The sequence below is a fragment of the Cyanistes caeruleus genome, chromosome 33 (assembly GCF_971803275.1).
Source record: "Cyanistes caeruleus chromosome 33, bCyaCae1.hap1.1, whole genome shotgun sequence".
Taxonomy (NCBI): Eukaryota; Metazoa; Chordata; class Aves; order Passeriformes; family Paridae; genus Cyanistes; species Cyanistes caeruleus.
The window spans coordinates 1,531,313-1,552,199 of record NC_141734.1 but is presented as its reverse complement, the minus strand read 5'-3'; the positions used below and the strand labels follow the sequence as shown (position 1 = coordinate 1,552,199).

The 20,887-nt window shown below is 58.5% G+C and overlaps 1 protein-coding gene across 1 annotated transcript; it reads left to right on the top strand.

Moving 5' to 3' along the window:
• Positions 1 to 96: 96 nt before the first annotated feature.
• Positions 97 to 19,075, top strand: DAXX (death domain associated protein). Its single transcript, XM_086870739.1, has 8 exons — positions 97 to 437; positions 1,097 to 1,327; positions 4,460 to 6,149; positions 12,663 to 12,838; positions 14,700 to 14,922; positions 16,298 to 16,757; positions 18,084 to 18,261; positions 18,905 to 19,075. The coding sequence occupies exons 2-8, from the start codon at positions 1,148 to 1,150 to the stop codon at positions 18,962 to 18,964; spliced, it is 2,967 nt and encodes a 988-aa protein (XP_086726865.1). The 5' UTR covers positions 97 to 437; positions 1,097 to 1,147; the 3' UTR covers positions 18,965 to 19,075.
• Positions 19,076 to 20,887: the final 1,812 nt, after the last annotated feature.

Genomic DNA, 20,887 nt, shown 5'->3' with positions numbered 1-20,887 from the left:
GCCTTTGCCGTACGGGGCGGGGCCCCTCGCGGCCGCCGTACCGCCGCCATCTTCGCGCTCCTCCTCCGCGCCTGCGCGGTGCCGCCTTCCCGCCTCTCCCCGCGATGGCGCGGGACCGGCGGCCGGTTCCCCGCCTCGAGCGGCACCGGGAACGGCGAAAAGCGCCCGAAAATCCGCGCGGGGCCGCGAGGGTTAAAGGGGCGGGGTCTCGGGGCGTGGCGCGCGTTAAGATGGCGGCGCCCGGCTCGGCGGCGGCAATGCCCGGATGAGCCGGAGGGCCGCGATTGGTCGGCGGCGGAGGCCCCGCCCCTTTCTTTGTACGGTGTCATGGCGGCGCCCTCTCGGCCGGGCCGGCGCGGGGCGGCACTTCCGGTCCTGCGCGTTGGGCGCTCGCGGCCGTTCGGTGGCGGCGGCGCCGGAGGAGCCGCGCGGGCCCGGTGAGCGCGGGAAGGGGCGGGGCCAACCGAGGGGGCGGGGCCGGGGGCGGAGCCAGCGCCGGAGGGGGCGGGGCCAAACGCGTGAGGGGGGGGGGGCGCGGGGGGAGCTTTTGGGGAGAATTCGGGGGGATTCGGGCAAATCCCGGCCGGGGGGGAGGGGGGGAGGGGCGGATTTGGGGGATTTTGGGGGGGATTTGGGGAATTTGGGGCGCGCGGAGGGGCCTGAGGGGGCAGGAGGGGGAGGGGAGACGGGAATTGGGGTCGGGGGGTGCGGGAGGGGGAGGGGAGGGGGGGTTTTGGGGCGGAAAAGGGAAATTGAGGGAGTTTGGGAGCTCCGGGGGGGGTTGGGATGGGCGGGGGGGGGAGGGGAGGGGGGATTTGGGGAGGGGGGGGAGGGGAAAGCGGAAGTTGGGGCTGGAGGGGAAATTTGGGGGGGCGGGGCAGAACTGGGGGGAGGGGGGAGGGGAATCCCGAGGGGTGGGGGAGGGGAATCCCGAGGGGTGGGGGAGGGGAACCCCGAGGGGGGGGAGGGGAACCCCGAGGGGTGGGGGAGGGGAATCCCGGAGTTGTTTTGGGGTGGGGGAGGGGAACCCCGAGGGGTTATTTTTGGGGGGGCGGGGCTCCTCGCCCTGACCCCTCCCCTTTCCCCTCCCCCCCAGCTCCCTCCCCCCTTTGTGCGCCCCTCCCCCCTCCCCAGCCCGGGGGTCCCCATGGCCGCCCTCCCCCAGCCAATCATCGTCCTGGATGACGAGGAGGAGGAGGAGGAGCCTCAGCGAGGCCCCGCCCCCAGCCCCGCCCCTCCCCCACCGCCGGTGGAGCCCCCCCAGAACGGAGCCGGGGGGGGGAGGGGCGGGGCCTTCTGGGAGGAGAACGAGCGGCTGTTCCAGGAGGTGAGGGGGGAGGGGCGGGGAGGGGGAGGGGCCTGGGGAGGGGGAGGGGCTGTTCTGAAAGGTGAGGGAGGGAGGGAGGGGGGGGGAACCTGAGCCCCCCCGCAGGTGTGTCTGAAGTGTCCCCAGGTGTGTCCCAGGTGTGCCCAGTCAGGTCTCAGATGTCCCCAGGTGTGCCCAGGTGTGTCCAAAGTGTCCCCAGGTGTGTCCCAGGTGTGCCCAGTCAGGTCTCAGGTGTGCCCAGGTGTGCCCAGGTGTGTCCAAAGTGACCCCAGGTGTGTCCCAGGTGTGCCCAGGTGTCCCCAGTCAGGTCTCAGGTGTGCCCAGGTGTGCCCAAAGTGACCCCAGGTGTGCCCCAGGTACCCCCAGGTGTGCCCAGGTGTGCCCCAGTCAGGTCTCAGGTGTCCCCAGGTGTGTCCTGGGTGTGTCCAAAGTGACCCCAGGTGTGCCCAGGTGTCCCCAGTCAGGTCTCAGGTGTGCCCAGGTGTGCCCAGGTGTCCCCAGTCAGGTCTCAGGTGTGCCCAGGTGTGTCCAGGTGTGCCCAGTCAGGTCTCAGGTGTGCCCAGGTGTGTCCAAAGTGACCCCAGGTGTGCCCCAGGTACCCCCAGGTGTGCCCCAGTCAGGTCTCAGGTGTGCCCAGGTGTGCCCAGGTGTGTCCGAAGTGACCCCAGGTACCCCCAGGTGTGTCCCAGGTGTGTCCAGGTGTGTCCAAAGTGATCTCAGGTACCTCCAGGTGTCCCCAGGTGTGTGCCCAGGTGTGTCCCCAGGTGTGTCCAGGTGTGTTTGAGGTATCCCCAGGTGTGTGCAGGTGTGTCCAAAGTGATCCCAGGTGTGTCCAGGTGTGCCCTGGGTATGTTCAAAGTGATCCTGGGTGTGTCCAGGTGTGCCCCAGCTGTGTCCTGGGTGTGCCCAAAGTGATCCCAGGTGTGTCCCAGGTGTTCCCTGGGTGTGTCCCCTGTCAGGTTTCAGGTGTGCCCAGGTGTGTTCAGGTGTCCCCAGGTGTGCCCAGGTGTGTCCAGGTGTGTCCAGGTGTGTCCCAGGTGTGTCCCAGGTGTGTTCAGGTGTCCCCAGGTGTGCCCAGGTGTGCCCAGGTGTCCCCAGTCAGGTCTCAGGTGTGCCCAGGTGTGTTCAGGTGTCCCCAGGTGTGCCCAGGTGTGTCCAGGTGTGTCCCAGGTGTGCCCAGGTGTGTTCAGGTGTCCCCAGGTGTGCCCAGGTGTGTCCAGGTGTGTCCCAGGTGTGTCCTCAGTCGTGCCTTGGGTGTGTCCCAGGTGTGCCCCAGGTACCCCCAGGTGTGTCCCAGGTGTCCCCAGTCGGGTCTCAGGTGTGCTCCAGGTATGTCCTGGGTGTGCCCCAAGTGATCCCAGGTGTATCCAGGTGTCCCCAGGTACCCCCAGGTGTCCCCAGGTACCCCCAGGTGTCCCCAGGTACCCCCAGGTGTTCCCTGGGCGTGTCCCCGGTCAGGTCTCAGGTGTGTCCAGGTGTGTCAGGCTGTTCCCAGGTGTGTCCAGGTGTGTCCAAAGTGACCACAGGTGTGTCCAGGTGTGTCCAAAGTGATCTAGGGTGTGCCCCAGGTACCCCCGGGTGTGTCCCCAGCCAGGTCTCAGGTGTCCCCAGGTGTGTCCCCAGCCAGGTCTCAGGTGTGTCCGGGTGTGTCCCCAGCCAGGTGTCAGGTGTCCCCAGGTGTGTCCCCAGCCAGGTCTCAGGTGTGTCCGGGTGTGTCAGGCTGTTTCCAGGTGTGCCTTGGGTGTGTCTGAAGTGATCCCGGGTGTGCCCAGGTGTGCCCAGGTGTGCTCAGGTGTGTTCCAGGTTTATCCCAGGTGTCCCCAGTTGTCCTCCAGGTGTCCCCAGCTACCCCCCCAAGGTGTATCCAGGTACCCCCAGGTGTGCCCAGGTGTGTCCAGGTGTTTCCAGCTGTTTCCAGGTGTGTCACAGTCGTCCCCAGGTGTCCCCAGCTGTTTCCAGGTGTGTCACAGTCGTCCCCAGGTGTCCCCAGGTGTCTCCAGCTGCTCCCCCAGCTGTGTTCCCCCCCCAGGTGCCCCCTCAAGTGAATCCAGGTGTCCCCAGGTGTGTCCCCAGGTGTCCCCAGCTGTCCCCAGGTGTACCCAGGTGTGTCCCAGGTGTCCCAGGTGTGTCCCCAGGTGTGTTTGAGGTGTCCCCAGCTGTCCCAGGTGTATCACAGATGTCCCCAGGTGTCCCCACATGTCCCAGGTGTATCACAGTTGTCCTCAGGTGTCCCCAGGTGTGTCCCAGGTGTGTTTGAGGTGTCCCCAGGTGTCCCAGGTGTATCACAGTTGTCCTCAGGTGTCCCCAGGTGTGTCCCAGGTGTCCCCAGGTGTCCCAGGTGTATCACAGGTGTCCCCAGGTGTGTCCCCAGGTGTCCCAGGTGTATCACAGATGTCCTCAGATGTCCCAGGTGTATCACAGATGTCCCCAGGTGTGTCCCAGGTGTGTTTGAGGTGTCCCAGGTGTGTCCCAGGTGCGTCCCAGGTGTATCACAGGTGTCCCCAGGTGTGTCCCCAGCTGTCCCAGGTGTATCAGAGATGTCCCCAGGTGTCCCCAGGTGTGTCCCAGGTGTGTTTGAGGTGCCCCAGCTGTCCCCAGGTGTCCCAGGTGTGTCCCAGGTGTATCACAGCTGTCCCCAGGTGTCCCCAGGTGTGTCCCCAGGTGTGTCCCCAGGTGTGTCCCAGGTGTGTTTGAGGTGCCCCAGGTGTCCCAGGTGTGTCCCAGGTGTCCCCAGCTGTCCCCAGCTGTCCCAGGTGTGTCCCAGGTGTATCACAGCTGTCCCCAGGTGTCCCCAGGTGTGTCCCCAGGTGTCCCCAGGTGTGTCCCAGGTGTGTTTGAGGTGCCCCAGCTGTCCCCAGGTGTCCCCAGGTGTCCCCAGCTGTCCCCAGGTGTGTCCCAGGTGTATCACAGATGTCCCCAGCTGTCCCCAGCTGTCCCCAGCTGTCCCAGGTGTCCCCAGCTGTCCCCAGGTGTGTCCCAGGTGTATCACAGATGTCCCCAGGTGTCCCCAGGTGTCCCCAGGTGTGTCCCAGGTGTGTCCAGGTGTATCACAGGTGTCCCAGGTGTGTCCCAGCTGTCCCCAGGTGTCCCCAGGTGTGTCCCAGGTGTGACTGTCCCGTCCCGTCCCCGCAGTTCCTGTCGCTGTGCGCCCCGCTGACCCGCGACCACCCCGAGGTGCTGCCGTTCCTCTCCTCGCGCCACCTGCGCGCCCGCCCCGACTTCCGCGGCTCGGCCGAGTTCCGGAACATTCTGGGCCGGCTGCTGCGGCGCGTGCGGGGCCGGCGCCGCAAGGTTTACGTCTACATCAACGAGCTCTGCACCGAGCTGAAGGCGCGGGCGCTGCGGCGCCGCCTCCCGCTGCGGGAACCCCGCGACAACCGCCCGGAACACCGCGACGGCCGGCCGGAACACCGGGAGAACCGCCCGGAACACCGGGAGAACCGGCCGGAACACCGGGAGAACCGCCCGGAACACCGGGAGAACCGCCCGGAATTCCAGGAGAACCGCCCAGAATTCCAAGAGAATCACGGAGAGCCCCAGAATTCCCCCGGAGAGCCCCAGTATCCCCACGGAGCGTCCCAGTATCATCCCAGTTCGTCCCAGTATCCCGACGGAGCGGCCCAGTGTCCTGATGGCTCATCCCAGTTTCCTGATGGCTCATCCCAGTTTCCTCCCAGCTCATCCCAGTTTCCTCCCGGCTCATCCCCGTTTCCCGACGGAGGCTCCCGCTGCCACGACGGCGCCGGGCCGGAGCAGGACTCGGGGCAGCCATCCCCGTGTGCCACCAGCTCATCCCAGTGTCCTCCCAGTTCATCCCAGTGTGCCCCCAGCTCATCCCAGCATCCCGCTGGGGACTCATCCCAGTATCCCACCAGTTCATCCCAGTATCCCGAGGGCTCCTCCCAGTGCCCCCCTGCTTCTCCTCCGTGCTCGGGGGGCTCTTCCCAGTATCCCAACGATCCCAGCGCCCCATCCCAGTATCCCAGTGCCCCATCCCAGTATCCCAACGATCCCAGTGCCCCATCCCAGTATCCTGACGTTTCATCCCATCACCCCAAGGCTCCATCCCAGTATCCCAACACCCCATCCCAGTACCCCAACACCCCATCCCAGTATCCCAACACCCCATCCCAGTATCCCAACACCCCATCCCAGTATCCCAGCACCCCATCCCAGTATCCCAGCACCCCATCCCAGTATCCCAACACCCCATCCCAGTATCCCAAAGCTCCGTCCCAGTATCCCAGCGCCTCCTCCCGCCCCTCCTCCCCCTCCTCCCGCCGCCCCCTCCCCTCTCCCCAGGACCCCTCGGGGTCCCCGCCGGCGGCTCCGGGCGGTTCCCGGCGGCAGATCCGTCACCTGGAGCACCTGCTGCGGGTGTACGCGGCCGAGATCCGGCGGCTGCAGGAGCGGGAGCTGGACCTGGCCGAGCTGGACAGCGCCGACTCGCCGTACCTGCAGGAGAACCGGCTGAAGCGGCGCATGATGCGCATCTTCCGCCGCCTCTGCCAGCTCAAGCGCTGCTCCAGCCTGACGGGCCGCGTGCTGGAGCAGCGCATCCGCTTCCGCGGCACGCGCTACCCCGAGGTCAACCGCGGCATCGAGCGCTTCATCAACCGGCCCGACGCCTTCCCCGACTACTCGGACATCCTGCGCGAGATCCGCGGCGCCAGCGCGCGCCACGGGCTGGGGCTGGGCCGGCGGCAGATGGAGAACATGGCCCAGGAGGCCTTCCGGGAGGTGGGGAACCGGCTGCAGGAGAGGAGACACCTGGACCTGGTCTACAACTTCGGGAGCCACCTGACGGATCAATATCGGCCAGGTGAGGAGTGGGAATGGTGTTGGGAATGTGGGATTGGGAATGTGGGATCGGGGAATTCCGGGAGGTGGGGAAGCGGCTGCAGGAGAGGAGACACCTGGACCTGGTCTACAACTTCGGGAGCCACCTGACAGACCAGTACCGGCCTGGTGAGAGATGGGAATGGGGTTGGGAATGTGGGAATGTGGGGTTGGGAATGTGGGAATGTGGGAATTGGAGGTTCCGGGAGGTGGGGAACCGGCTGCAGGAGAGGAGACACCTGGACCTGGTGTACAACTTCGGGAGCCACCTGACGGACCAGTACCGGCCTGGTGAGAGATGGGAGTGGGATTGGGAATTGGGAATGTGGGAATGGGAATGTGGGAATGGGAATGGGAATGTGGGAATGTGGGATCGGGAATTGGGGGTTCCGGGAGGTGGGGAACCGGCTGCAGGAGAGGAGACACCTGGACCTGGTGTACAGCTTCGGGAGCCACCTCACGGACCAGTACCGGCCTGGTGAGGAGTGGGAATGGGGTTGGGAATGTGGGAATGGGAATGTGGGAATGGGATTGGGAATGTGGGAATGTGGGAATGTGGGAATTGGGGGTTCCGGGAGGTGGGGAACCGGCTGCAGGAGAGGAGACACCTGGACCTGGTCTACAACTTCGGGAGCCACCTGACGGATCAGTACCGGCCAGGTGAGAGATGGGAGTGGGAATGGGAATGTGGGAATGTGGGGTTGGGAATGTGGGAATGTGGGATTGGGAATTGGGATTGGGAATTGTGTCCAACTTGTGGAGTCACCTCACGGATCAATACCGGCCAGGTAATGGGAATGTGGGGATTGGGAATGTGGGATTGGGATTGGGAATTGGGAAATTGGGAATGGGAATTGGGAATTGTCTTCAATTTCTGGAGCCACCTGAATCACCTGATCAATATCGGCCTGGGAATGGGAATTGGGAATGTGGGGATTGGGAATGGGAATTGGGAATTGGGAATCATGGGAATTCAGGAATGGGATTGGGAATTGTGTACAAGTTCAGGAGCCACCTCACGGATCAATACCGGCCTGGGAATGGGAATTTGGGGTTTGGGATTGGGAACTGGGAATTGGGAATGGGAATTGGGAATGTGGAATTGGGAATGTGGGGATTGGGAATTGTCTACAACCTCGGGAGTCACCTCACAGATCAATACCAGCCTGGGAATGGGAATGGGATTGGGAATGTGGGAAATTGGGAGTGTGGGATTGGGAATTGTCTTCAACTTCTGGAGCCACCTGAATCACCTGATCAATATCGGCCTGGGAATGGGAATTTGGGGATTGGGAATTGGGAATCATGGGAATTCAGGAATGGGATTGGGAATGGGAATTGGGAATTGGGAATGTGGGGATTGGGAATTGTATACAGCTTCTGGAGTCACCTCACGGATCAGCATCGGCCTGGTGAGACCCGGGAATGGGATTGGGAATTGGGAATGGGATTGGGAATTGGGAACTGGGAACTGGGAATTGGGAATTGGGAATGTGGGAATGGGAATTGGGATTGGGATTGGGAATTGGGAACTGGGAACTGGGAACTGGGAATTGGGAATTGGGAATTGGGAATGTGGGGATTGGGATTGGGAATGTGGGAATGGGATTGGGAATTGTGTACAGCTTCTGGAGTCACCTCACGGATCAATATCGGCCCGGTGAGAACTGGGAATGGGATTGGGAATTGGGAATGTGGGGATTGGGAATTGTCTACAACCTCGGGAGTCACCTCACGGATCAATACCAGCCTGGGAATTGGGAATTTGGGATTGGGAATGTGGGATTGGGATTGGGAATTGGGAATTGTCTTCAACTTCTGGAGCCACCTGAATCACCTGATCAATATCGGCCTGGGAATGGGAATTGGGAATTGGGAATCATGGGAATTCAGGATTGGGATTGGGAATTGTGTACAAGTTCAGGAGCCACCTCACGGATCAATATCGGCCTGGGAATGGGAATTTGGGGATTGGGATTGGGAACTGGGAATTGGGAATGTGGGGATTGGGAATTTGGGAATTGGGAATGTGGGGATGGGGATTGGGAATTGGGAATGTGGGGATTGGGATTGGGAACTGGAAATGTGGGAATGGGAATTGGGAACTGGGAATTGGGAATGTGGGGATTAGGATTGGGAATTGGGAATGTGGGGATTGGGAATTGGGAACTGGGAATTGGGAATTGGGAATGTGGGAATGGGAATTGGGACTGGGATTGGGATTGGGATTGGGAATTGGGAATGGGATTGGGAACTGGGAACTGGGAATTGGGAATTGGGAATGTGGGAATGGGAATTGGGATTGGGATTGGGATTGGGAATTGGGAATGGGATTGGGAATTGGGAACTGGGAACTGGGAATTGGGAATTGGGAATGTGGGAATGGGAATTGGGATTGGGATTGGGAATTGGGAATTGGGAATTGTCTTCAACTTCTGGAGCCACCTCACGGATCAATATCATCCCGGTGAGAACCGGGAATGGGATTGGGAATTGGGAATTGGGAATTGGGAATTGGGAATGTGGGGATTGGGACTGGGAATTGGGATTGGGAATTGGGGGATTGGGAATTGTGTACAGCTTCTGGAGTCACCTCACGGATCAGCATCGGCCTGGTGAGAACCGGGAATGGGATTGGGAATTGGGAATGGGAATGGGGATTGGGATTGGGAATGGGAATGTGATTGGGAATTGTGTACAAGTTCAGGAATCACCTCACGGATCAGCATCGGCCTGGTGAAAACCGGGAATGGGATTGGGAATTGGGAATGGGATTGGGAATTGGGATTGGGAATTGGGAATGTGGGATTGGGAATTGTCTACAAGTTCAGGAGTCACCTCACGGATCAGTGCCGGCCCGGTGAGAAGCGGGAATGAGATTGGGAATTGGGAATGTGGAATTGGGAATTGGGAATGTGGGGATTGGGACTGGGAATTGGGAATTGGGAATCATGGAAATTCAGGAATGGGATTGGGAATTGTGTACAAGTTCAGGAGCCACCTCACGGATCAATATCGTCCCGGTGAGAACCGGGAATGGGATTGGGAATTGGGAATTGGGAATGTGGAATTGGGAATGTGGGGATTGGGAATTGTCTACAACCTCAGGAGTCACCTCACGGATCAATACCAGCCTGGGAATTGGGAATTTGGGATTGGGAATGTGGGAAATTGGGAATGTGGGATTGGGAATTGTCTTCAACTTCTGGAGCCACCTGAATCACCTGATCAATATTGGCCTGGGAATGGGAATTGGGAATTGGGAATCATGGGAATTCAGGATTGGGATTGGGAATTGTGTACAAGTTCAGGAGCCACCTCACGGATCAATATCGGCCTGGGAATGGGAATTTGGGGATTGGGATTGGGAACTGGGAATTGGGAATGTGGGGATTGGGAATGGGAATTGGGAATGTGGGAATTGGGATTGGGAATGGGAATGTGGGGATTGGGATTGGGAACTGGAAATGTGGGAATGGGAATTGGGAACTGGGAATTGGGAATGTGGGGATTAGGATTGGGAATTGGGAATGTGGGGATTGGGAATTGGGAACTGGGAATTGGGAATTGGGAATGTGGGAATGGGAATTGGGACTGGGATTGGGATTGGGATTGGGATTGGGAATTGGGAATGGGATTGGGAATTGGGAACTGGGAACTGGGAATTGGGAATTGGGAATGTGGGAATGGGAATTGGGATTGGGATTGGGAATTGGGAATGTGGAATTGGGAATTGTGTACAGCTTCTGGAGTCACCTCACGGATCAATATCATCCCGGTGAGAACCGGGAATGGGATTGGGAATTGGGAATTGGGAATTGGGAATGTGGGGATTGGGAATTGTCTACAACCTCGGGAGTCACCTCACGGATCAATACCAGCCTGGGAATTGGGAATTTGGGATTGGGAATGTGGGATTGGGAATCCCGGGAAATGGGGAAGGGGGGAGAACGGGAGGGGGGAAAAGTGTCGGGAAAATGGGGCAGGAAATGGGAAAAAACTGGGAAAGAAACGGGACGAGGGGCAGGAAAAGGGGGTGGAAAACGGGAAAAATTGAGGAAAAACAGGAAAAACGGTGGGAAAACGGGGTGAGGGGCAGGAAAACGGGGAAAAACGGGAAAAACGGAGGATAAAGGTGGAAAAAGGGTGAGAAAATGGTGAAAAAATGGGGTAAAAAGGGGAAAAAAGGAGAAAAAATGTGGAAAATGGGCAGGAAAATAGGATAAGGAACAGGAAAACGAGGAAAAAAAAGGGAAAAACAGGATAAATGTGGAAAAACGGTGAGAAAGTGGTGGGAAAATGGGGTAAAAAGGGGAAAAACGGGATGAGGGGCAGGAAAACGGGGTAAAAATGGGAAAAACAGGATAAATGTGGAAAAACGGTGAGAAAATGGTGAAAAATGGGGTAAAAAGGGGAAAAAGTGGAAGATAAACATTGAAAAATGGGATAAGGGGCAGGAAAACGGGGAAAAAAGTGGAAAAACGGAGGATAAACGTGGAAAAACGGGATGAGGGGAAGGAAAACGAGGAAAAACCGGGAAAATCGGAGGATAAATGTGGAAAAACGGTGAGAAAATGGTGGAAAAATGGGGTAAAAATGGGAAAAAGTGGAAGATAAACGTGGAAAAACGGGATAAGGGGCAGGAAAACGGGGAAAAAATGGGAAAAACAGGATAAACGTGGAAAAATGGTGAGAAAACGGGGTAAAAAGGGGAAAAAGTGGAAGATAAACATGGAAAAATGGGATAAGGGGCAGGAAAACGGGGAAAAAAGTGGAAAAACGGAAGATAAACGTGGAAAAACGGGATGAGGGGAAGGAAAATGAGGAAAAAATGGGAAAAACGGAGGATAAAGGTGGAAAAACGGTGAGAAAATGGTGGGAAAACAGGGTAAAAATGGGGAAAAAGTGTAGGATAAATGTGGAAAAGCGGGATGAGGGGCAGGAAAACGAGGAAAAACTGGGAAAAATGGAGGATAAAGGTGGAAAAAGGGTGAGAAAATGGTGAAAAAATGGGGTAAAAAGGGGAAAAAAGGAGAAAAAATGTGGAAAATGGGCAGGAAAATAGGATAAGGAGCAGGAAAACGAGGAAAAAAAAGGGAAAAACAGGATAAATGTGGAAAAACGGTGAGAAAGTGGTGGGAAAATGGGGTAAAAAGGGGAAAAACGGGATGAGGGGCAGGAAAACGGGGAAAAAATGGGAAAAATGGAGGATAAAGGTGGAAAACGGTGAGAAAATGGTGAGAAATGGGGTAAAAAGGGGAAAAAGTGGAAGATAAACATGGAAAAATGGGATAAGGGGCAGGAAAACGGGGAAAAAAGTGGAAAAACAGAGGATAAACGTGGAAAAACAGTGAGAAAATGGTGAGAAAACGGGGTAAAAATGGGAAAAACGGAGAATAAACGTGGAAAAACGGGATGAGGGGCAGGAAAACGGGGAAAAAATGGGAAAAACAGGATAAATGTGGAAAAACGGTGAGAAAATGGTGAGAAAATGGGGTAAAAAGGGGAAAAGTGGAAGATAAATGTGGAAAAACGGGATGAGGGGCAGGAAAACGAGGAAAAACCGGGAAAATCGGAGGATAAATGTGGAAAAACGGTGAGAAAATGGTGAGAAAATGGGGTAAAAATTGGAAAAGTGGAAGATAAATGTGGAAAAATGGGATAAGGGGCAGGAAAACGAGGAAAAACCGGGAAAATCGGAGGATAAATGTGGAAAAATGGTGAGAAAATGGTGAAAATTGGGGTAAAAAGGGGAAAAAGTGTAAGATAAATGTGGAAAAACGAGATGAGGGGTAGGAAAACGAGGAAAAACGGGAAAATCGGAGGATAAAGGTGGAAAAACGGTGAGAAAATGGTGGAAAAACGGGGTAAAAAGGGGGAAAAGTGGAAGATAAACGTGGAATAACGGGATGAGGGGCAGGAAAACGAGGAAAAACCCGGAAAATCGGAGGATAAATGTGGAAAAACGGTGAGAAAATGGTGAAAAATGGGGTAAAAAGGGGAAAAAGTGGAAGATAAATGTGGAAAAACGGGATAAGGGGCAGGAAAACGGGGTAAAAAGTGGAAAAACGGAGGATAAACGTGGAAAAACGGGATGAGGGGAAGGAAAATGAGGAAAAAATGGGAAAAACGGAGGATAAACGTGGAAAAATGGTGAGAAAATGGTGGAAAAACAGGGTAAAAAGGGGAAAAATGGAGAATGAACGTGGAAAAATGGGATGAGGGGCAGGAAAATGGGGTAAAAATGGGAAAAATGGAGGATAAACATGGAAAAATGGGATAAGGGGCAGGAAAACGGGGTAAAAAGTGGAAAAACGGAGGATAAAGGTGGAAAAACGGTGAGAAAATGCTGGAAAAACGGGGTAAAAATTGGAAAAAGTGTAGGATAAATGTGGAAAAGCAGGATGAGGGGCAGGAAAACGGGGGAAAAAATGGGCAAAACAGGATAAATGTGGGAAAGCGGGATGCGGGAGCCGTTCCCGGGGTTTCCCGGCAGGGACGGACCCGGCGCTGTCGGATCCCGAGCTGGCGCAGCGGCTGCGGCGGAACCGGCGCCTGGCCCTGGCCCGGCTGGACGACGTCATCGCCCGCTTCGCGCAGCGCCAGGAGCGCAGCCAGGAGATGGAGGAGAGCGGCCGGAAACGGGAGCGCAGGAGAGCGGCCGGGAACAAGGTGAGGAACAGCCGGAAACAACAACGGGAACGGGAAACAACAATGGGAATGGGAAACGGGAACGGGAAATGGGAAACGGGAAACGGGAGCGCAGGAGAGCGGCCGGGAACAAGGTGAGGAACAGCCGGAAACAACAACGGGAACGGGAAACAATGGGGAATGGGGAATGGGAAACGGGAGCGCAGGAGAGCGGCCGGGAACAAGGTGAGGAACAGCCAGAAACAACAACGGGAACGGGAAACGGGAAATGGGAAACGGGAGCGCAGGAGAGCGGCCGGGAACAAGGTAAGGAACAGCCGGAAACAACAGCGGGAAATGGGAAACAGGAACGGGAAATGGGAAACAGGAACGGGAATGGGAAACGGGAGCGCAGGAGAGCGGCCGGGAACAAGGTGAGGAACAGCCGGAAACAACAACGGGAACGGGAAACAACAACGGGAAATGGGAAACGGGAACGGGAAATGGGAAACGGGAAACGGGAGCGCAGGAGAGCAGCCGGGAACAAGGTGAGGAACAGCCGGAAACAACAACGGGAACGGGAAACAACAACGGAAATGGGAAATGGGAAACGGGAACGGGAAATGGGAAACGAGGTAAGGAACAGCCGGAAACAACAACGGGAATGGGAAACAACAACGGGAATGGGAAATGGGAAACGGGAAACAATGGGAAACAATGGGAAATGGGAAACGGGAGCGCAGGAGAGCGGCCGGGAGCAAGGTGGGGAAACAACAACGGGAATGGGAAACAATGGGAATGGGAACGGGAAATGGGAAACGAGGTAAGGAACAGCCGGAAACAACAACGGGAACGGGAAACAATGGGAAACGATGGGAAACAATGGGAAACAATGGGAAATGGGAAACAACAACGGGAATGGGAAATGGGAAACAATGGGAAACAATGGAAAACAATGGGAAACAATGGGAAATGGGAAACGGGAAACAATGGGAAACAATGGGAAACAATGGGAAACAATGGGAAACAATGGGAAATGGGAAACGGGAGCGCAGGAGAGCGGCCGGGAACAAGGTGAGGAACAGCCGGAAACAACAACAGGAACGGGAAACAATGGGAAATGGGAAACGGGAAACAACAACGGGAATGGGAAATGGGAAACGGGAACGCAGGAGAGCGGCCGGGAACAAGGTGGGGAAACAACAACGGGAAACAACAGCGGGAACGGGAAACAACAACGGGAATGGGGGAGAGCGGCCGGGAACAAGGTGGGAACCAGAAATGGGAAACAGGAAACAACAACGGGAATGGGAAATGGGAACAGGAAATGGGAACAGGAAATGGGAACGGGAATGGAAATGGGAACAGGGAATGGGAACCAGAACAGGAACAGGAAATGGGAACCGGAACCGGAAATGGGAGATGGGAACAGGAACAGGAAATGGGAACCAGAAATGGGAACGGGAAATGGGAACAGGGAATGGGAACAGGGAATGGGAACGGGAATGGAAATGGGAACAGGGAATGGGAACAGGAAATGGGAACAGGAACAGGAAATGGGAACAGGAACAGGAAATGGGAACCGGAAATGGGAGATGGGAACAGGAACAGGAATCGTAACAGGAACAGGAAATGGGAACAGAAATGGGAACGGGAACAGGAACAGGAAATGGGAACCAGAACAGGAAATGGGAATGGGAACGGGAACTGGAAATGGGAGATGGAAACAGGAACCGGAAATGGGAACAGGAACAGGAAATGGGAACAGAAATGGGAATGGGAACAGGAACAGGAAACGGGAACAGGAAATGGGAACAGGAACCGGAAATGGGAACAGGAAATGGGAGATGGGAACAGGAACCGGAAATGGTGACCGGGATTCCCCCCAATCTTTCCTCGGCAGAGGAAGAAGGAGGAAGAGGAGGAAGAGGAGGAGGAGGAGGAGGAAGACGAGGAGGAGGAGGAGGAGGAGGAGGATGAAGACGACGAGGAGGAAGAGGAGGAAGAGGAAGAGGAAGGCGAATCCTCCGAGGCCGAAGGGCGGGTGAAGGTGAAGGAGGAAGAGGAGACGGAGGAGGAGGAGGAAGAGGAAGAGGAGGAAGGAAGAGAAGCCACGGCGGCGCAGGGTGGGGCTTTGGGGGGAAATTTGGGAATTTGGGGAATTCTGGGGTTTTTGGGGGGGAATTTTGGGAATTCTGGGGGGAATTTTGGGAATTCTGGGGTTTTTGGGGAGGAATTTTGGGAATTCTGGGGGTTTTGGGGGGGAATTTTGGGAATTCTGGGGGGATTTGGGGGGAATTTGGGAATTCTGGGGGATTTGGGAGGAATTTTGGGAATTCTGGGGGGTTTTGGGGGAATTTGGGAATTCTGGGGGGAATTTTGGTAATTCTGGGGAATTTTGGGGGGATTTGGGGGGAGTTTTGGGAATTCTGGGGGGATTTGGGGGGGAATTTGGGGAATTCTGGATGGATTTGGGGGGAAATTTTGGGAATTCTGGGGGGGATTTTGGGAATTCTGGGGGGATTTGGGGAATTCTGGATGGATTTGGGGGGAATTTTGGGAATTCTGGGGGGATTTTGGGAATTCTGGGGGGATTTGGGGAATTCTGGATGGATTTGGGGGGAATTTTGGGAATTTGGGGGGAGTTTTGGGAATTCTGGGGGGGGTTTGGAGAATTCTGGGGTTTTTGGGGGGGAATTTTGGGAATTCTGGGGGGATTTGGGAGAAATTTTGGGAATTCTGGGGGGATTCTGGGGGGAATTTGGGAATTCTGGGAGGGGAAATTTTGGGGTCCAAGGGATGGAATATTTTGGGAACTTTTTTGAGGGCGTTTTTGGGAGGATTTGGGGAAAAGAAATTCGAGGGGAATTTTTGGGGGGATTTTGGGGGTCCTGGGGGGGAATTTTGGGGGGTCCTGAATGGGATTTGGGGGGTCCCGGATGGGATTTTGGGGGTCCCAGGAGGAATTTTGGGGGGTCCTGGGGATATTTTGGGGGTCTCGGATGGGATTTTTGGGGTCCTGGATGGGATTTTGGGGGTCTCAGGTGGAGTTTTGGGGGTTCCGGATGGGATTTTGGGGGTCCCGGGTGGGATTTTGGGGTCTCAGGTGGAATTTTGGGGGTCCCAGGAGGAATTTTGGGGGGTCCCGGATGGGATTTTGGGGGTCCCGGGTGGAATTTTGGGGGTCCCAGATGGGATTTTGGGGGTCCCGGGTGGAATTTTGGGGGTCCCAGATGGGATTTTGGGGGTCCCGGGTGGAATTTTGGGGGTCCTGGATGGGATTTTGGGGTCCCGGATGGAATTTTGGGGGTCTCAGGTGGAATTTTGGGGGTCCCGGATGGGATTTTGGGGGTCCCGGATGGAATTTTGGGGGTCCCAGATGGGATTTTGGGGGTCCCGGGTGGGATTTTGGGGGGTCCCGGAGGGGGGGGATTTTGGGGGATCCTGGGTGTGTCCCCACCCCTCCCCCACCCCTAACCCCTCCCCTCCCCCCCCCCCCAGGTTCGGCCGATCCGGGGGTCCCGGCGCTGCCCCTCCCCCCACCCGAGGGGGAGGGGGGGGATCCCCCCCAGCCCCTCCCCCCCCCCAAACCCGAGCTCTTCGTGCTGGAGATCGAAACTTTCCCCCTGGACCCGGGGGAGACCCCGCCCCCTTCCCCTCCCCCCTCCCCTCCCCCTTCCCCTCCCCCCTCCCCTCCCCCCGCCCTGGGCGCCTCCGAGGCCACGCCCATCGCCACGCCCCCCTCCCCCTCCGCCCCTCCCCCATCCCCCCCGGGCCAGCTGCGGGCGGGGCCCTGGGGGGAGGGGCGGAAACGCCTCTCCCCCTCCCCCTCCCCTCCCCCCCTGCCCTGGGCCCGCCCCTCCCCCCCCAGCTCCACCTCCCTCAATGGGGGCGGGGCCGAGACCCCCCCGGGACCCCCCCCCAGCAAACGGAGCCGGAGCGAGAGAGGGGGAGGGGACAGGTGAGGGGGAGGGGCTGGGGGGGGGAGGGCTGGGGGGGGAGGGGCTGGGGGGGGTCCTGGGGGGGGATTTGGGGGGGTCCTGGGGGGGACTTGAGGGGATTTGGGAGGGATTTTAGGGGGTCCTGGGGGAATTTGGGGGGATCCTGGGGGAGATTTGGGGGGATTTCAGGAGGTTTGGGGGGATTTGGGGGGTCCTGGGGGGGATTTGGTGGAGATTTGGGGGAATTTCAGGAGGTTTGGGGGGATTTGGGGGGGTCCTGAGGGGATTTGGGGGGTTTGGGGGGGACTTGGGGGGATTTGGGAGGGATTTTAGGGGATCCAGGGGGGATTTGGGGGCGTTTGGGGGGTCTTGGGGGAGATTTGGGGGGGATTTGGGGGATCGTGGGGGGATTTGGGGGCGTTTGGGGGAATTTCAGGAGGTTTAGGGGGATTTGGGGGGGTCCTGGGGGAGATTTGGGGGGGTTTGGGGTGTCCTGGGAAGATTTGGGGGGTCCTGGGGAGATCTGGGGGGATTTGGGAGGGATTTTAGGGGATCCAGGGGGGATTTGAGGGAGTCCTGGGGGGATTTGGGAGGGTCCTGGGGAGATTTGGGGGGATTTTGGGAGATTTGGGGGAGATTTGGGGGGCCCTGGGGGGATCTGGGGGCATTTTGGGGGGTCCTGGGAAGATTTGGGTGGTCCTGGGGGAGATCTGGGGGGATTTGGAGGAGATTTGGGGAGGTTTGTGGGGATTTGAGGGGGTCCTGGGGGAGATTTGGGGGGGGTTTTGGGGGTCCTGAGGGGATTTGGGGACGTTTGGGGGGGTTTGGGGGATCCTGAGAGAGTCTGGGGGGGTCCTGGTGGGATTTTGGGGTTCCCATGGCGATTTTGGGGGTTCACAGCTCAGTTTTGGAGTTCCAGGGGGGATTTTTGGGGTTCCCATTTAGGTTTTTGGGGTTCCCGCAGGGATTTTTGGGGTTCCCATCTCAGTTTCGGGGTTCCCGGGGGGATTTTTGGGGTTCCTGGGGGAATTTTGGGGGTTCCCGGGGGGATTTTTGGGGTTCCCATCTCAGTTTTGGGGTTCCCGGGTGGATTTTTGGGGTTCCCGGGGGAATTTTGGGGGTTCCCGGGGGGATTTTTGGGGTTCCCATCTCAGTTTTGGGGTTCCCGGGGGGATTTTTGGGGTTCCCATTTCGGTTTTTGGGGTTCCCGGGGGGATTTTCGGGGTTCCCATCTCAGTTTCGGGGTTCCCGGGGGAATTTTGGGGGTTCCCAGATGGATTTTTGGGTGCTCCCATCTCAGTTTTTTTGGGGGGTGGGTCTCTAACCCCTCGCCCCTCCCCCCACAGCCTGACGGTGCCCGGGGGGGTTCCGGAGGGGGAGGGGCCGGATCTGGGGGTGCCGCCCTCGCCCCCTCCCCCCCGGCCCAGCCCCCTCCCCGATTCCACCCGAGCCGACTCCCCCGGGGGGGACCTGGTCAGCTCCTCCCAGGGGAGCCCCCCCCGGGCAGCCCCCCGAGCCTGCAAGGTCAGATTTGGGGGGGTCTGGGGGGGATTTGGGGGGTCCCGGGGGGGTTTGGGGGGGTTTGGGGAGGGGTCCTGGTCAGCTCCTCCCAGGGGAGCCCCCCCCGGGCAGCCCCCCGAGCCTGCAAGGTCAGATTTGGGGGGGTCTGGGGGGGATTTGGGGGGTCCCGGGGGGGTTTGGGGGGGTTTGGGGAGGGGTCCTGGTCAGCTCCTCCCAGGGGAGCCCCCCCCGGGCAGCCCCCCGAGCCTGCAAGGTCAGATTTGGGGGGGTCTGGGGGGGATTTGGGGGGGTCTGGGGGGGATTAGAGGGGTCCTGAGGGGGATTTGGGGGGTCCTGGGGGGTTTGGGGAGGATTTTGGGGAGTCCTGTGGGGGTTTCAGGGAGATTTGGGGAGTTCTGAGGGGGATTTGGGGGGTCCTGGGGGGATTTGGGGGGTCCTGGGGGGGTTTCAGGGTAATTTTGGGGGGTCCTGGAGGGGGTTTGGGAGGTTCCAGACCCCCCAAATCTCCCCAAAATCCCCCAAATCCCCCCTGGGCTGACCCGAGGGGGCTCCAGACCCCCCCCGGGACCCCCCAAAATCCCCCAAATTTCCTCAAACCCCCCAGATCTCCCCAAATCCCCCAAATCTCCCCCCAAATCCCCCCCAGACCAGCGTGGGAACCCAGTGCGACCCCGAGGAGATCATCGTGCTCTCGGACTCGGATTAGCCCCGCCCACCGGGCCTGGCCACGCCCCCTTCGCGCTCAAGCCCCGCCCCTTTCGCGCTCAAGCCCCGCCCCTTAACCCCCTTCCCCTCAATAAAATCCGCTTTTTGTTTATCCGCTCGGCTCCGCCCCTTTTAAATCGCGGCCACGCCCCGGTTTTGGTCGCGATATGACGTCACGGGTGCGGGATGGGGTCCGTGCGGGGAAAGGGACGCAGCGCCTTTAAGGGGGCGTGGCCTCGGAGGGGGCGTGACCGGCGGGTCCAGGATGGCGGCTTCACATCTGATGTCGCGAGATTTGCCGCGGTTGCGCTTAGGGCGAGCCCCTGAGGGATTTCCAGGCTGGATTGAGGCGCTTGTGTTGAATTCCAAGGAATTTCAGCTCAATTCCAGCGTTTTGGGATGGATTTCGTAGCTCCCAGCTGGAGTTAAAGGGAGGAGGGGAAAGAGTTGGAGCCCGAGAAGAGGGCGGAAGCGCCCTCAGTAAAGATGGCGGTGCGGCTTCGCGGCTGATCTCGCGAGATGTGCCGCGAGTAGAGGGGTGGGAGCGCTGGATGCTTTTAAGGGGACCCCTGAGGGATTTCCAGGCCGGATTTGGGGTTTTTAGAATGAATTTCGGGGATTTTACGCTGAATTCGGGATTTCCTGGCTGGATTTGAGGAAATTTTGCCCCTTCAGCCCGAGGAGCGCAGCGAGGACGGGGCGAAAGTACCCTCAGCAAAGATGGCGGCGCGGCTTCGCGGCTGATCTCGCGAAAGTACCCTCAGCAAAGATGGCGGCGCGGCTTCGCGGCTGATCTCGCGAGATTTGCCGCGGGTGCGATTAGGGGGACCCCCTGAGGGATTTCCAGGCTGGATTTTGGGGTTTTTAGGAAGAATTTCGGGGCTTTTCCGCTGAATTCGGGATTTCCAAGCTGGATTTAAAGTGCGGGGGGAAGAAGTTGGAGCCCGAGAAGAGGGCGGAAGCGCCCTTAACAAAGATGGCTACTCCCCTTTTCTCTCGCGAGATCTCGCGCGGGAAGCGCCGGCCAATCAGAAAGCAGAACTGGCAAAACTCCGGGCGGAAGCGGCTCCCGAGGCGGCGTCAGCGGCCACTTCCGGCGGAAACGCGGTGCATTGTGGTCCCGGCGGGGCCCAGCGGCGGCGGAGCGGGGCCGAGGCCGCGGGGGGGGGGGCGCGGCCCCGGGGGGGGGCGGGGCGGGATTTTGGGGGCACCGAGAGACCCCCGGGACCCCCCCCGGCAGCGCGGGATGGGCGACAGCGACCGCGGTCAGTGGGGGCCCTGGGGAAGGCTCGGGAATGGGGGTGGGGGGAGGCTCTGAGGGGGATTGGGGGGGTCCTGAGGGGGATTGGGGGGGTCCTGAGGGGATTTGGGGGGGTCCTGAGGGGGTTTGGGGGGGTCCTGAGGGGATTTGGGGGATCCTGAGGGGGTTTGGAAGGTCCTGAGGAGATTTGGGGGGTGGTTCTGAGGTGGTTGGGGGGGGATTTTGGGGGGTTCTGAGGGGGATTTGGGGTATTTTGGGGATTTTAGCGGGTTCTGAGGGGATTTGGGGGTCCTGAGGGGATTTTTTTGAGGTTCTGAGGGGGATTTGGGGGGATTTTGGGGGGGTCCTGAGCTGATTTCGGGGGGTCCTGAGGGGATTTGAGGCTTCTGAGGGGATTTTAGGGGGTCCTGAGGAGATTTTGGGGGGTCCTGAGTGGGATTTGGGGGGTTCAAGGGGGATTTGGGGGATCCTGAGCTGATTTTGGGGGGGGTTCTGAGGGGATGTGGGGGGTCCTGAGGGGATTTTTTTGGGATTTTGGGGGGTCCTGAGCTGATTTGGGAGGTCCTGAGGGGGTTTGGGGGTCCTGAGGGGATTTATGGGGTCCTGAGGGGATTTGAGGGGGTTTTGGGGGTTCCTGAGAGTGTTTGGGGGGGTCCTGAGGGG

Coding starts and splice junctions, on each gene's coding strand:
- DAXX (XM_086870739.1), top strand. CDS start 1,148: ATGGCCGCCCTCCCCCAGCCAATCATCGTCCTGGATGACGAGGAGGAG. Junction 1,328..4,459: donor ACGAGCGGCTGTTCCAGGAG/GTGAGGGGGGAG, acceptor CCGTCCCCGCAG/TTCCTGTCGCTGTGCGCCCC. Junction 6,150..12,662: donor GACGGATCAATATCGGCCAG/GTGAGGAGTGGG, acceptor GTTTCCCGGCAG/GGACGGACCCGGCGCTGTCG.